The 15,900-nt window shown below is 37.6% G+C and overlaps 3 protein-coding genes across 5 annotated transcripts; 2 read left to right on the top strand and 1 right to left on the bottom strand.

Moving 5' to 3' along the window:
* The first annotated feature begins 2,332 nt into the window (after positions 1-2,332).
* On the top strand, positions 2,333-9,035 carry LOC110878159 (histone-lysine N-methyltransferase ATX4). Of its 3 annotated transcripts, XM_022126417.2 has the most exons (23): positions 2,337-3,617; positions 3,703-3,758; positions 3,861-4,053; positions 4,135-4,260; positions 4,332-4,400; positions 4,495-4,563; positions 4,640-4,731; positions 4,831-4,923; positions 5,009-5,144; positions 5,237-5,342; positions 5,420-5,519; positions 5,613-5,737; positions 5,833-5,978; positions 6,129-6,233; positions 6,361-6,425; positions 6,506-6,713; positions 6,800-6,886; positions 6,989-7,045; positions 7,362-7,451; positions 7,576-7,662; positions 7,754-7,828; positions 8,466-8,566; positions 8,674-8,986. In XM_022126417.2, exons 1-23 carry the CDS (start codon positions 2,709-2,711, stop codon positions 8,762-8,764), a joined length of 3,186 nt encoding a protein of 1,061 aa, XP_021982109.1. In that variant the 5' UTR covers positions 2,337-2,708; the 3' UTR covers positions 8,765-8,986. The 3 variants fall into 3 exon arrangements, with proteins under 3 accessions (XP_021982108.1, XP_021982107.1, XP_021982109.1); XM_022126416.2 differs by having other exon boundaries at positions 2,333-3,617; positions 3,861-4,260; positions 6,803-6,886; positions 8,674-9,035; XM_022126415.2 differs by having other exon boundaries at positions 2,335-3,617; positions 3,861-4,260; positions 8,674-9,035.
* A 720-nt stretch (positions 9,036-9,755) lies between these two features.
* LOC110878158 (putative pentatricopeptide repeat-containing protein At1g12700, mitochondrial) lies at positions 9,756-12,027 on the top strand. Its single transcript, XM_022126414.2, has one exon. It carries the CDS (start codon positions 9,781-9,783, stop codon positions 11,578-11,580), a length of 1,800 nt encoding a protein of 599 aa, XP_021982106.1. The 5' UTR covers positions 9,756-9,780; the 3' UTR covers positions 11,581-12,027.
* Positions 12,028-12,471: 444 nt separating this feature from the next.
* Positions 12,472-14,775, bottom strand: LOC110878157 (FBD-associated F-box protein At4g10400). The gene is made up of 4 exons (XM_022126413.2): positions 14,643-14,775; positions 13,375-14,226; positions 13,153-13,296; positions 12,472-12,887 (listed from the first exon to the last, which is right to left on the bottom strand). The coding sequence occupies exons 1-4, from the start codon at positions 14,676-14,678 to the stop codon at positions 12,579-12,581; spliced, it is 1,341 nt and encodes a 446-aa protein (XP_021982105.1). The 5' UTR covers positions 14,679-14,775; the 3' UTR covers positions 12,472-12,578.
* Between the last annotated feature and the right edge of the window lie 1,125 nt (positions 14,776-15,900).

The raw sequence follows: 15,900 nt of genomic DNA, 5'->3' as shown, positions 1-15,900 counted from the left end.
CAACAGGTAACAATAACAATGCCTTGATACATAAGCTGCTCCTTCCCTTTTAACCCACTGTGGAGATGCGCTTGAAGGATGTCTTTGAAGGAGACAGCAACAAGATAAGGGGCCTTGCACCATCTACTCACCTTGGACCAAACTTCCGCCGCGAAACAGTAAGCTGTGAACAAATGAACAGCCGTTTCATCCCCTGAGGCACATAACGGACAGCTAACATCAACAACCTGAATGTTCCGTTTAACAAGCTCCAACCTCGTTGACAGCCGCTCCATCTCCGCCCTCCAAGCGAACACATTACATTTCAAAGGAAGCCAAGAACACCATTCCCAAATGAACCTGTCGCTAGTGTCACAATCGGGGTCCAACAAGCATTTAGCGGACTTAGTGCTGAACTCCCCCGACTCCTCGCCATCCCACCGCCATTTATCATGATCCCCGGTCAAGGAGATTTCACGAAGAAGAGAACAAAGAGCTAACCATTCTGCTAACTCCTCATTACTGCAGCGAGGTTTTTTCCATTTCCACGAAGCCTCCGGATTCGAAACGGGCCTTACAATCCGATCCCGAACGCGGCATTTTTTATCAAGCTCAAGCTGGAAAAGATTCGGAAAGCAATACCTGAGCGGATCATTCATCAACCAAGGGTCCAGCCAGAAAGCAATATCTCTGCCGTTGCCGACGATACCTCTCGTGAAGTGCATAAACTGATTCTGTCCCCGCAACGGTTTTGACACAACTTTGACAATGTTACCCCACACTCCACCCAAAGACCTCCTATGAGGAAGATAACCCCAATCCCTCCTGTTGTCATGAACGGCGGAAATCACTTTCACCCACAAGTTGTTTTTATCAGCTTTGAACCTCCAAGCCTACTTCAAAATCAGGGAAGTGTTAATGGATCCAAGCTTCCGCAGCCCGAGACCACCTAGGGTGACGGGAGACGCCACCCTATCCCAAGAAACCCAACTCATTTTCCTATCCGTACCTGTACCACCCCAAAGAAACCTCCTAACAATAGACTCGAGATGATTTACAACCCCCACCGGCGCCTTATACGGAGAAAAAAAATAATTCGGTAAACATTAACGGTCTTGAAGTATAAACACTTAAGTACACTTTTAAAAATTCTATAATATTAATAACATTCAAGCTTCCAAGAACTTTTAACAAGTGTTGTAGTAATCGCTAGTCGCTAGTTAGGGCAATGACTAACTTAATCAGAGATTACTTGAAATTAATTAGAATTAATCGGGATTAATTGTGATTAATCGACACCTACTCGAGTTTTACAACTACGCTTTTAACATACTATTTTTTATATTTTTCAAAATATATTACTTACTAATATATTTAGTTTTGATGCATCTAAACGAGTTTGGATAATTAAACACGCATCACCCAATACCATATCTATTCCAAACTCCTAGATTTTTAAAGCTAATGTCACTCATGGTCAATCTCATACCTCAAATATGGTTTTTCATCCCAACTTCGAGTTCAAAAGGTTCTCTTTATTCTTATTTCTTTTCCATAACTCACCATGACCCACCCATCCATGAAAAAAGGTAGACCCTTGCGACTCCACATACATAACCCACCCTCGAAACCAGAAAGGAGCAGCTCCGATAACCCACCGGAAAACTCAAAAAAAGAGCTAAAATAAGCTTCTTTAAATCATTCATTATATTATAGTAATGCACAAAACAACCACTTATTATCATCACCCAAAAAGCAAAACAAAAAAAAACATTTTTTTTTTTTTTTTTGCAATAACAAAACAGAAACTTCGGACACTTGACCAGTCACCTCCGGCAACCATGATCATTGTTCTGTGCTTCATCTCTTTTATAATCAAAATTTTATAAAATCCTAAATATTTTTTATTGTAACTCAAAAGACAACAAAACAAATTGAATTATTGCTTCAAATGGAAAATAAATGACTGTAACAAACCTTGGCGGGACGATGTACCAAAATTAAAAAGAATCTTAGAAACTAACCAAAACCCATTACAAATGTATCAAAATTCACCTGTTTTCATTTTGTTTACTTTATATAAAATCTTTAGAAAGATAAAAATTAAAAAAAAAACAAATCTTTTCATGGTTCTTGAATCTTTGATCTTGAACAACAAAACCCATCATTACAATTACAATTACAAACAAGTTGTTTTGGAGTTGAAAATGGGCTTTAAGACCCAATCCGGCGCAAGTTAGCTAAAAAAAACTTAACTTTCTCTCTCTCTCTCTCTCACCTCTTGGATCTTTCAGTCCATCTATCTATACATACACCACATTGTATCTATAGGTTCAAAAGAAAATACATATTTATACTGTAAATAAATCTTAATCTTAATCTTTCTTCCCTATTTTTATAATCTCTCTCTGTCACATGAATTCGGGTTATCTTAACGTTTGTTTCACGAAATAAAGATTGTATCTCTCTGTTTAATTTCCCTAATTTTAATTTTATTTTAAATAACAACAACAACTCATCTTCTTATTTTATCAGTTGTTCCAGAAAAACAGAGAGAGAGAAACAAAGATCCCCTAATTCACAAAAACCTTGAAATTTTCCACCGATTTCATCAAATTAAAGTTGAAATTCTCTTGCCTTTCGTCGTTTCCGTTGATTAATCCAACACCCATTTCGTATTTCACCCCCTTTCTTTTCCAATTTTGAATTTTCAAGATTAGGGTTTCGGGATGATTATCAAGAAGAAGTTGAAATCGGCAATGCCGAGTTTGAAGCGGTGCCGAGTTACTGAGTCAGGTGGTGATAACGACGACGAGTTGTGTAGAAAATCACGGAAAAAACGGAAGAGTAACAACAACAACAACAATAATAACTGTGGGTATTATCCTCTGCATCTGCTTGGTGAGGTGGCTGCAGGTATGATTAGTTTGAGTGAATTGGGGTTTCACTTTGCAGCCGGTGTAATCCCCGGGTTCTGTAGTGATTCGGGTGCGGTGGTGATCGTTGACTCGAACCCGAACGTGTCGAAGCGACCCGAGGCGGAAGATAACTGTAATGGGAATGGTGATGGGTCGGTTCGGGCTGCGCCTCGGCCGCCTTTGGTGAGGACATCGAGAGGGCGGGTGCAGGTGCTTCCGTCTCGGTTTAACGATTCGGTTCTTGATAATTGGAAGAAGGAAAAGAGTAAACTTGATGGGAATCAAGATGGAAGCTTTGACCCTGAGTTTGCACCAAGTAAGGAGAAATCAAGTTTCAAGATTCCTAAACATAGGGATCAGGTTCAGGTTAAGAAGTATAATGGGGATAAAGTTAGCTATAAGTATCGTAAATCGTTGCCCAAGTTTGAAGAGTTTGAAGAAGAAGATGATGATGATGAGTACCCGAGTTTTGAGATGAAGAAGTATTCAAGATTTAGTGAACAAGGTGGTGGGGTTACGAAAGCGGTTGAGAATGTTAGAGTGTTGGATGAGTTTTCTCCGGGTGATATCGTGTGGGCGAAATCTGGGAAGCATTATCCGGCTTGGCCCGCCATTGTTCTTGACCCAGAAATCCATGCTCCGCAACAGGTTCTTGGATTTCGGATCGACGGTGCTTATTGTGTCATGTTTTTTGGATACTCTGGAAATGGTACACAAAGGGTAAGTTTAGTTAAGCATTTTACTTAAAAATATATATATGCATGATGTACATTCATTTTATGAACTTATGATATTTGATAAACAGGACTATGCGTGGATTAAAAGCGGGATGATATTTTCGTTTGTGGAAAATGTTGACAGGTTTGTTGACTTGTTGTAGTTCACTTCTTCTTACATGTTATGCTTTAATTGAAAAAAAAAACAAATCGATAAGATGATAAATTTATTGTTTTTTTTTTTCAGGTTTCAGGGTCAAACCGACTTAAATGATAGTGAACCGAGTGTTCTTCGTTCAGCTATAGAGGAAGCGTTTCTAGCAGAGCACGGTTTTACCGAAATGTTAATGGTCGAAATTAACGCAGCAGCTGGTAATTTGGATTATCTTGACTCTATTCCCCACGGGTCAAATCCGGAACACAAACGTGTTCAAAAACAGGCAAGTTTGAATCAGTGGTTACTCAATCGTTTGCAAGTTGTACGTTTGTTAAACTTGTTTATGTTTTTTTTTTTTTTGCAGGAAATTATTAAAAGGCGGTACACACAGTCTTGTGAGGGCTGTGGGTCAACCATCTCGCTTAGAATGTTACGTAAAATGAACGAAACAGATCCTAATAACCGTCTTCTTTGTAATACATGCACCAGGGTCAGTGTAACATGTCTGGTTTGTACGGTATTCTACTTTCTTGATGCTGATGATATGCTTTCTTATCGCAGTTGACGAAATTAAAACATCTTTGCGGTATATGTAAAAAAATATGGAATCGTTCCGATACCGTTCGCTGGGTGAGAACTGAGAAACAGAAACCTACTAGTTGAAATTTTCTATTTTTAGAAATTTCCATTTACGGCTAATTTTGGACGCTTGTGTTTACATCAGGTACGTTGTGATGGATGTAAGGTGTGGGTTCATGCGGAATGTGATAAAATCTCCGGTCATCATTTCAAGGTTCTCTTTACTTCTTTTATTTATTTTTTGTTTTTATGACACTTGTTGCGGTTTTATAAGTCGAAATCATGTGTAGGATCTTGGAACAAGCGATTACTACTGCCCAGACTGCAAAGCAAAGTTTAATTTTGAATTATCGGATTCAGAAACTTATCAGCCTAAAAGCAGGTAATGTTATTTTAATAATAAAACAATCTATAAATAGAGACTGTGAGAACTCAAGTAACATGCTTGATTCGATTATTGAACTAAATTTTGTATTTTTAGATATAATAAAAAGCAGGAGTCAATGGTGCTGCCCGATAAGGTCACGGTTATTTGCACAGGGGTGGAAGGCGTATACTATCCGAGCCTGCATTTGTAAGCATATAAAAAAATCCTTTTAGACCAAATATGATTAAAAAATGATCACGTATTCTAAAGTTCATTTTTATCCATTTTAAAGGGTTGTGTGCAAGTGCGGATCTTGCGGGACACAAAAGGTGGCACTTAGTGAATGGGAGAGACATACGGGGTCAAAAGTTAAAAATTGGAAAACGAGCATCAAAGTGAAGGGTTCGTTGCTGCCACTAGAACAATGGGTCGGTATACGAAACTGATTATTTCCGTTTCTGATTTTCGTATAATTATGCCGCGTTTGATAAAAATTGTCCCAAAAAATTGTATTTTGCAGATGCTGCAGGTAGCTGAGTATCATGCTCGTGCTGTTGTTTCTGTGAATTCTCAAAAACGCCCTTCGTTAAAAGCACGAAAGCAGAAATTGCTTAGTTTTCTTCAAGGTATGACTATGTTCTGGTTTGTATGATGTCAGTTTAAAGTTTGCATATATTCTGATATGGTTTTCCGTATTTTATAGAAAAATACGAACCGGTATATGCGAAGTGGACAACCGAACGTTGTGCTGTATGCCGTTGGATTGAAGATTGGGACTACAACAAAATCATCATATGCATCAGGTCTAGACAACATCCTATACATCATGTTCACTTCATGGGCCCGATTTACATATTATAAAAAAACTTGATTAAAGTTATAAAGTATAATGGCAGGTGTCAAATAGCGGTGCACCAAGAATGCTATGGGGCAAGAAACGTTCAAGATTTTACTTCATGGGTTTGCCGGTCCTGTGAGACACCGGATATTGAGCGAGAATGCTGTCTCTGCCCTGTAAAAGGCGAGAACTTTAGACATGCACTGAAATTCGTTCATTTAGTTTGACTGTTTGAGTTAAAATCTGATTATCGTTATTTATTTTTTTTTTGGATTTAGGAGGTGCTTTGAAGCCTACTGATGTGGAGCCCCTATGGGTTCATGTAACCTGTGCTTGGTTTAGACCAGAAGTTTGCTTTGCGAGTGATGAGAAAATGGAGCCTGCACTCGGAATTTTAAGTATCCCCTCAAACTCATTTGTAAAGGTACATTGTTTTTAATATTATTGTACAGAGCAAAAAAGAATAATTAACCCCCCCCCCCCCCCCACAACACACACATACACAGTTACAATATATATTTGACAAATAGTCAGATATCCTATATAGTTGACTCAAAGTTGTGTTTTGGTTCAGATATGCGTCGTTTGTAAGCAAATTCATGGATCTTGTACACAATGCTCAAAGTGTTCCACGTATTATCATGCAACATGTGCGTCAAGGGCTGGCTACCGAATGGAGGTCAGGCTCCTTTTTTTTTCACTATTTAACGCTTCATAGACATGATTAAGAATTTTTAAATTCTTATCAAAAATAAGATCAACCTTTTCTTACCCGAAAGTTGAAAAATGTAATTATTTTTTCGCAGTTACATTCCCTGCAAAAGAACGGGAAGCAGATCACACGGATGGTGTCTTATTGCGCTTATCACAGGTACTTATTTTATAAAAAAAAAATTTCAAATAGATTTTTTTTTGCTTTATTTATGAAAATAATTTGAAAAACGATTTCAGGGCTCCGAATCCAGATACAGTCCTAATAATACAAACACCAGGAGGGGTGATTTCCGCTAAAAGCCTGATACTAAACAGTAACAAAAACGGTTCAAGATTGATTTCATCACGAAGATCGCAACTTCTAGAAGCTCCAGTCCCCGAAACTTTGACCGAGGCTGAACCATTTTCTGCAGCAAGGTGCAGGGAGCACCAGAGATCACACAAGGTAGTTAGTTAATTATAATTCAAAATATGTTTTATATATATTGATTTTGATTTATAATCTTTTTGTTTTGGTTTTATGTTTGCCAGAAGAATGGAGAGGGGCTAATTATGCACCGAATTACTCGGCCATGTCATCACTCCTTAACCGCTATACAACAGTTGAATAGCCTTAGGGTAATTAATACTGTTCTCATTTGTTATATTGATTTGTTAATCTATTTGCTTAAGTTTCCGCTAAAACCTTAAAGTTCACATTTATTTGTTTTTTTTTTACAGGAGAAGCAAGAACCTCGAAGTTTTTCTACTTTCAGAGAAAGACTGCGTCATTTACAGGCAAAGTTTCAATCTTTTTTATCATAAACATGTTTTACCTAAATTAAGTATAAAGTTGTCAAAAAGGGTACTTTGTTCGCGTGGGTCAAAACAGTTGGGTTGACCCATTTGACTTGTTTCCTTATAAGCTGAACTTTACTTATTTTACCCGTTTGACCCGTTAGAAATAAGACATAAACCGTATTGACCATACAGAAGTAAATGGTTTCTGAATTTTTGTGACAGCTAATGGTCAAATCTTGCATCGCTGCATTTAGTAGATATATCGTCACGTTAAACGAGCTTACAAGGTTTTGGTGTTTTGTTGCAAATGCAGAGAACTGAAAATGATCGCGTTTGCTTTGGAAAATCAGGAATTCATGGATGGGGTCTTTTTGCACGTCGAAATATCATGGAGGGTGAAATGGTAATTCTAATAGTTAATGAGCAAAATTTGTTTAAGTTTTATGGTTTCTTCGGTTTTGTCATCATTGAAGGATATTATAGACATTTACTTTTATTAAATCTATCTACGGGTGCATTTTTTCTAGGTTTTGGAATATCGCGGTGAACAAGTTAGGCGTAGTGTTGCTGATTTAAGGGAAGCGCGTTATCGAAGAGAAGGAAAAGATTGCTATGTGTGTTTCTCGTATCTTTTTATATTATTTATAACTTAAAACTAAGAATAGTAAAACAAAGTTGACATTGTCAAATCTTGTTTCTTTGCAGCTGTTCAAAATTAGTGAAGAAGTCGTTGTAGATGCGACCGATAAAGGAAACGTAGCCCGCCTAATTAACCATTCTGTATGTCCCTAGCTACCCTTAACCTGCATTTTATTATCCTTTTTCTAGTTTTGACAATTTCGATCCATTTGGGTTATATTTATGTCTAACGGGTCAAGTGATAAAAATAAAACTTTGAAGAAATGCTGATATAAAAATGGGTAAACGGACCCCACATGTCAAATGAGTCGAAATTCGAAAGTACACGGATGGTCCCTGTGGGTAACTTAAATTTTGGATTTAGTCCCTAGTTTTTCATAAGTACACGGATTGTTCCTAAGGTTTGCATTTTGTGACGCATTTAGTCCCCAACTTTTGCCAAAAAGTACACGGATGGTCCCTGTGGTTTGCATTTTGTTACGCATTTAGTCCCCAACGTTTAGTGACTTTTATGTGTTACAAAGTGCATACCACAAGGACCATCCATGTACTTTTGGCAAAAGTTGGGGACTAAATGCGTTACAAAGTGCAAACCATAGGGACCACCCGTGTACTTTAAAAAAAATAGTGGACTAAATCCAAAATTTTGGTTAACCACTAGGTACCATCCATGTACTTTACTCAAGACTTTATGTTTTGACAAGAACTTTCTTTGACTATTTATCCGACGGGCCCGTCTTGTCACCTTTACCATTTTCTAACATTATGTTGTATCTAGTGTAATCCAAACTGCTATGCAAGGATTATGAGTGTGGGCGGAGACGAAAGCCGAATAGTACTTATTGCAAGAACCAACGTGACCACCGGTGACGAATTAACGTGAGTTTTTTATACATATAACTAAACCAAGAACCATAATAAGTTCATAAACAACTGTCGAGTGTATTATTCTTTTTAATCTTGATTGTTTTTTTTTATGGATTCAGATATGATTACTTATTTGACACGGATGAGAGTGATGAATGCAAAGTCCCATGTTTATGTAAAGCGCCGAATTGCAGGAAATTTATGAATTAGAGAGGTAGCGATAGCGGAAAAGTAGTACAGAAATGACAAAGGATGAGCTCTTCAACTAACTTGTAATTTTTAAAAATTTTTCTTTTTGGTAATAAGAATGTTAGATATAGAAGAAGACCAGCAGGCAGTGTAGGAAGTTATACATTGATAGTTATGGTGTTCTGTTTTCAGTTTTATGAAATTTTAAAGTGAGCCAAATTGTTAATTTTACATTCTTAAAAACCAGTTCATATTGACATATATTAAAAAAACTAGACAGAATTGCCACTTACTGTATTTCAGGTGATTGTGTGAACCAAACTATAGTAGGTGTACTCATTTCAGTTTTTTTTTTTTTTTTTTTTTTTTTTTTTTTTTTTTTGGAAATTGGATTTAAATAATCCCAACTTTCTTAATTTGGCCGATAATAATCCCAACTCAGTTATTGACCGATAATAATCTGAACTGGTCCCTGCGTTAAACATAGCTTAATGGAGTTAAGTTTTTTTCCGAATTACAAATTGATGTTTTAGGGCTTTTGATTAGAATGAGGATACGAGTTGATTGATGTAAAATTTACCTCGAAATACTGCCCCAAACGACAGAAACGGTGCTTCAAACGGTGTTGTTACTAAAATGAAACATTTTCCCTCTTCGCACCAATATAAAATCCGTTAAGCAAGTTTTTATAGAAATATTTTCCTTTTATGAGTGGCACATAGTAAGATTTAACCAGAAAAAACTTAACTAGGTTAGGCTAAATGACACCAGTTGTAATTTACTCTTTATTTAAAAAAATTGTTTCACTTCCGCTAAGTTTTAAAGTTGTTACTTTTGCTCTAATCTTCTAAAAATTTTATATTGAACCTTGTTAACTTACTACTTAGTACAGGTTTATGACCTTCCCGCAATTCGGGGTTAAAAAGTTTCGAAAATGGGGTAGTTGAAAGCAATTCTAACGTTGTTGTTCATTTATTTACCGAAACAAATAAAGAAAACCCATTCCGCCGGCTAAACCCTATAGAACACATTTGACGATGATGAATCGCACAAATTCTGTTCTTCATGCTTTCATTAAATTCAGAGGTAATTCTATTACCAACTCCCCTTTCTTATCTTTCCAGTTAGGTTTACAATACGGTACTCACTCGCCTGTGATTGATAAAATTACCAACTTGAATGATGCCTTGAACCTGTTTGATGAAATGTCACAGAGACGCCCTTTGCCATCTGTTGTCAAATTCACTCAGTTGTTGAATGCTGTTACTAAAATGAAACATTTTTCTTCTTCTCTTCATCTTTTCAACCAAATGTGTTCCCTTGGTCTCCCTGTTAATGAATATTCTATGAGCATTGCAATCAAGTGTTGTTGTCAGTTGTATCGCACCAAAGACGGTTTCGCAGTCCTAGGAAGCTGCTTTAGGCGAGCTATTGCACCCAATGTCTTCATATTTAATGCACTCTTAGACGGACTCGTCCTTGAAGATAAGATTCTTGAAGCAGAGAATCTATTTAAAAAGCTCATCAAGCTAAAACTTTGTGAACCTAGTGTAGTTACCTACAACACAATGATTAAAGGGCTTTGCAAGTTCGGTAATAACGTTACAGCAGTTGCTTTGCTCAGGCTAATGGAACAAACAAACTGCAAGCCTGATATTTTTACATATAACACCATCATTGATAGTCTTTGCAAGGATAAACTGATAGATGGTGCCTTGAAGCTCTTTAAAGAAATGGTATTTGACAAAGGTATTCTACCAAATGTCATTACCTACAACTCTTTAATTCGTGGCCTTTGTAACTTAGGTCGTTGGGATGAGGCCTCAAAGCTGCTAAAAGAAATGGAGGATGAGAACATTTCTCCGGATGTGCAAACCTTTACTGCATTAGTTGATGCATTTTGCAAGGAAGGTAAAGTAAAAGAAGCTGAGGCTGTTATCAACATCATGATTGAGAGAGGTGAGGTTCCAAACATAGTGACGTACAGTTCACTTATTGATGGTTACTGTCTTCGAGGTGAAATGATCAAAGCAAGGGAGATTTTTGATTCAATGACACTTAGAGGTCTCGTTCCTAATGTTGTTACTTACAGTAGCTTATTGAATGGGTATTGCAAGAATCGGAACATAGAAGAGGCGATGCAAATGTTTCGTCAAATGACCAGAAAAGGTTTAAAACCCAATGTGATCACTTACAACACCATGTTACAAGGATTGTTTCAGGTTGGGCGTTGTGTAGCTGCACGCAAACTCTTCGATGAGATGCATGCACAAGGCCTAATTCCAGATCAATGCACGTATCGAATAGTTTTAGACGGTCTTTGCAACAACCATCTAGTAGAAGATGCACTCTCTTTGTTTCATATGTTGGGTGATTCAAAACTTAATTCTGATATTTTTGTGTACAGTATCCTCATTGACGGGGCAGGAAAATGTGGGAAGTTTCACATTGCAAGGAATCTTTTCCATGAATTAATAGATAAAGGCTTGCAACCTAATGTTCATACATATACTGTGATGATTAATGCTTTTTGTCAAGAAGGTATACTGCAGGATGCAAAACATTTGTTTCTTAAAATGGAAGAGTGTGGCTACCCACCAAATAATGTTACTTATTGTGTTCTTCTCCAAGGATATCTAAAGAACAAGCATTATGATGATGTAGAGATGCTTTTGCAGGAAATGGGTGATAGAGGTTACTCACTTGATGCTTCAACTTTATCGTTATTTATAGATCATATCGCAGCTGGTTTACTAGATAGAAGTATGCTTAAGTTGTTAGGTAAGCTTGTGCCAAAAGAACTACTGAACGATCCTAGGTTGTGCGACTGGGAGTGAAACTGAGATAGCAATTGTGGGATGAAAAATGAAGATTGTAACTTGCAAAACGTGGAAAGCAGGACATCTCCTTCAAATTCCATTCCATTTGGTCTGCTTGTGTTTGGTCCTTAGACATGTGAGCTTGATAACAAGGTTTTTTTTTTTACTATTAATTTGATGGATATAAACTGTTTGTTATCATAGCATTGCTTCTGTTGATTAACCTGCACATGCTTTGCTGTATCTGCACTCTGAATTACCGGATTCGCTTTTTATGGTTGCGCATTGTTCCCTGGGTGCTGTGGCTCGTGATCGTAAGTAACAAACATACTATAATGTTGTCATATTCTTTGCATGTAATAATAGTTGTCAATATATGTCTGGAAAGAAGGTGATGATTGTATCACAGTGGAAGTGGTGGTGTTGTGTTTATGTTATTACGTACAATGTAACATTTTTATGAAGATAAAGACCAAAAAAACTTCATATGCCTTGCTGTTATTAGATGTTCTTCTGATTAGGAGTAAATAGAGGTGTACAAACTGGGTTTTTTTTTTTTCCAAAACCGGTTCGGGTTAATAACCAAATTTGTTTGGTCAACTTTGGTCAAAACCGGTTTCAGGAGAACCAGTTTGGGTCACAAACTGGTTTGGGTGAAAAAACAATACGAACCCTATTCAAATCAGTTTGGGTCGGGTTGAAATCGGTTTGGTTCACAAAGCGGTATCCAAAAACTGGTATTTAATCTTTTTTTGTGGGTTGGGTTGAAACCTGTTTGGGTGACGAGAGGGGGAACCAGTATACAAATTGGCGATTGGGATTTGGTAGTGCAAATCGGGCCGGTTTACAAGAGGACGAAGTGGTTTAGCTCAAACTTGGTAAAGTGTCAACATATACATTTGTTCAGTGTAGGTAAAGAATTTGGTCAACAAGTCAAAGCATTAATTCTCAGCATCCAAAAGCATTAACACTCCTACAGTAGTTTATACATGTAAAAACAATCAAGCAGTGACAATTTAGAGGATGACCAAATTGACACCTGGAGGCAATATTGGTGTGAGCTGGCGGTTGGCAGAAGATCGAGCAGCTTGCTCTCTCTTCAAAAAGTCCTCTGTGGTAAAATCTCCCCCAGAAGCATGGCAGCAAGGATCTATGACGATTTTTTCGAGTGCAGCAGCATTCTCTATGAAGTACACAGCAAGCTCGACGTCACTGATTCGACCATAATATCCAATCATTTCAAGAAGCTTCAGGTGTTCATGAACGTGAGGAGACGCAACACGTCTTACTTTCCTCCTCCTTTTCGTTGGTGTATACCAATGTAGCTGCGAAAAGAACATAAATTGGCCTTTTATGACTCATTTAATACAATTACAACTTAAAACCACCGACCCGTTTTGGGTCATTAGATAAATAGGTTACACAGGTCATGTCAGGTCCAACGATATTAAGTGTGTCCAGCATAGTTTGATGCCTTTTGACACTAGTATATATACGAGTGGGGTCTGGATTCATCCATTCAACCCGCCACTCACTAGTTATATTGCTTTTACTATAAATATACCAAGACATAGCACACTGCACACGTACCGATATTGAAAAAGTCTCCAAACGCGGACAGGCCTGAGCTATTGAAGTGAACTCCAGTAGACAATCATCTTCTTCAGCTCCCATTACCAGCATTAATTTCTTCACATTTGGAAATTTGATAATGGCGTTAACATCTAAACCTTTCTGAAAAAAACATGAAACCGCTGTGACGATATTTTAATTCACTAACGATTATAAACACATTGGAGAAGAATTACTAACCTGTGGACTCCACATGTCCAACACAAGAACCTGAAGGTTGAGAGCACAAGATGAGATCTGACTGAACACATTATTCTCTAATCCTACACTAACTTCACCGATATCAAGTTCTTTAAGCTTTGGAAGATCACTGAGATGGAATTGTATTTCTGGACCACAATATATGAATGACACAAGGTCAAAACCGTATAAGGAGATGGATTCGAACCCGGAACAATCCACCAGTTTAAAGTGTTTCAAGTTGATGTCCTGCCCACCAACATGAATACGAGGGAACAAATTCGAGCCAAACATGTAAAGCTTTTCAAGATGCGGAGAATTCTTTAATATTATGTTTAGGGTTGTTTCGTTCAAGTTGACACCCTTCAAGAAGAGCTTTTTAAGAGAGAACATCTCCCCAGCCATACTTGATGATGGTAACCAGAACTCATAGTTTTCGTCTGGTTCGCGAACGCTGTAATTTTTATCCAGTAAGTTTAGTTCAAGCCTCTCAACTTTCTTGTCTAGAGCAAACTGAACCCAATCATTGATCGCTTCAGAATGACTATCATCCAAATCAAATCGAATCCGAATATCTTGAACCATCGGGTGGTTGTAATAACTGTTGATGACATTATACACCTGCTTGATGTACTTAGCCCTCTCTGTATCACAAAGTTTCTTATCTTTGACCATCTTTTTTAAAGTTTTAGTACCATCAAAGTTCAGTCGGAGCAAATTACGCCATAAGTGCCTCCACCTCGTGGAGAGAACGCTTGTGACCGCTGCATCTTTAATAGGCATAAGAGATAGTATCGTAACAAGAACATCATCTGGCATTTTGCTAATCAAATTCGGTCTTCCACGATCCCCCTTCACAAATGCAAGTCATCAGTAGCCTTAACAATACTCACATTATACACAAATAAACAAGTAAACATAATATACTGATTGTGTTGTTTCCACATTAATAAAACTCTAGAACGATAATATACATTAGGAAAACTAGGGGTGTTCACAGTTTGGTTCAAAACTGTGAAACCGCTCAAACGGGGCATCGGTTAAGGAACTGAATGTGTTTTCATGCAAGTAAAAGTAGCCTATAGTAAACCTGATGCACAGATTGTTTAATTTTGACATGAGGGAAACCCTAGAACATTTATATATACAATAGAAATAAAGGATCACATAGAGAATAACTGCAAAATTCAGTTAAAAACAGAAATGAATAAACGTGATGAGATGACATCAAATGAAACTATCGGAAAAAATATATATGAAGAAATCACCTTCTTTTGAGCAGATCGTGGCCTTGTGTTTTTCATTGTGCTTGAACAAAAAATGATTAAGAAGAGCGCGGACTGTTTTATATAAATTTTGGGGATATTTATTTTCAAAAGTGAGATGGGCCTTGATTTTCGACCCAAAACCGTCAACTATCTATACCAACATCCTTAGAAGATGCGTAGTGGTTGGGTGGGTGGGGTAAATAATGTCTCATCTTTGGACGTTGTCTGTCACATGTCGTTCTAGTCAGCAAAAAACGCCCTGGAATGTAACGAGTATGCACGGTCTTAGGGATGGCAAAAATACCTGAGCCCGACGGGTATTGGGCCGGGTATGGGACATGATTTTATAACCGGGTATGGGTATGGGATTACCCGAACCCGACCCATTGTCATCCCTAAACATCCTAATGCGTGTCTAGAGTCTAGACACCTCCAATACGCTTTGTAATGGCCGATACGTGACGTAAACGTTGATTGATTGACATTTATGTAAGATGTTGTCTGACACTGGAAATTGAAATTTAAAAGGTGATACGCCTCGTATTGGCCAACGAGGCGTATTAGGTTCAAAATTCAGCTTATATTTGGAGGCCGGTAGACGATTCATTTTGGAGCTTAGAAAGGTTTTATTCACATTTTTTTTTTTACTTTTCTCTTCCTCATACGATTCCAGCTTTCCACATTCATCATCACAATCTTACAATTCATTCATCAGTGATGTTGTATTGGATGACAACTATTTTTTTTTTTTACCTAATATTCTAACACTTCATGGGTGCCTGAAAGCAATCTGGTATAACATTTATCAACTTATTTGTTGTCTATTTATTAAATAAGTATCATATCGTTATTTCAAGAGGGGTCTGGCATTCATTATTCTTACGAGACATGGATGCCTAATCAACACGAGGAGGCATTCGTGTCCGGCATTCGTTCTCACCACAAGACGTTGTCGCTAGATTTGAACGAGACACATCATCTCTTTATTTATTTTAGCCATTACCATCACATTTTAGCCATTTAGTTGTTTGAAGAGTTTGTCCCTGACGATGAACCCTTTTACCCGACACAACCCAATAGGGTCAACCTTCATACGCACAACAAGGCGATCCAGACTACGTATACGGGTTGAACCTTTGTACGTGCAACAAGGATATCCGGACCATGGATACGGGGATGAATCTTTGTACGTGGTGAATGCTTATTTGTCGAACAAAGCAATTTGGAGTTCATACATGATGAGCAACGCCATAATCCA

Source organism: Helianthus annuus, chromosome 9 (genome assembly GCF_002127325.2).
Source record: "Helianthus annuus cultivar XRQ/B chromosome 9, HanXRQr2.0-SUNRISE, whole genome shotgun sequence".
NCBI lineage: Eukaryota > Viridiplantae > Streptophyta > Magnoliopsida > Asterales > Asteraceae > Helianthus > Helianthus annuus.
Note: the sequence above shows the minus strand (reverse complement) of the source record. Positions and strands in the feature narration are given on the sequence as shown.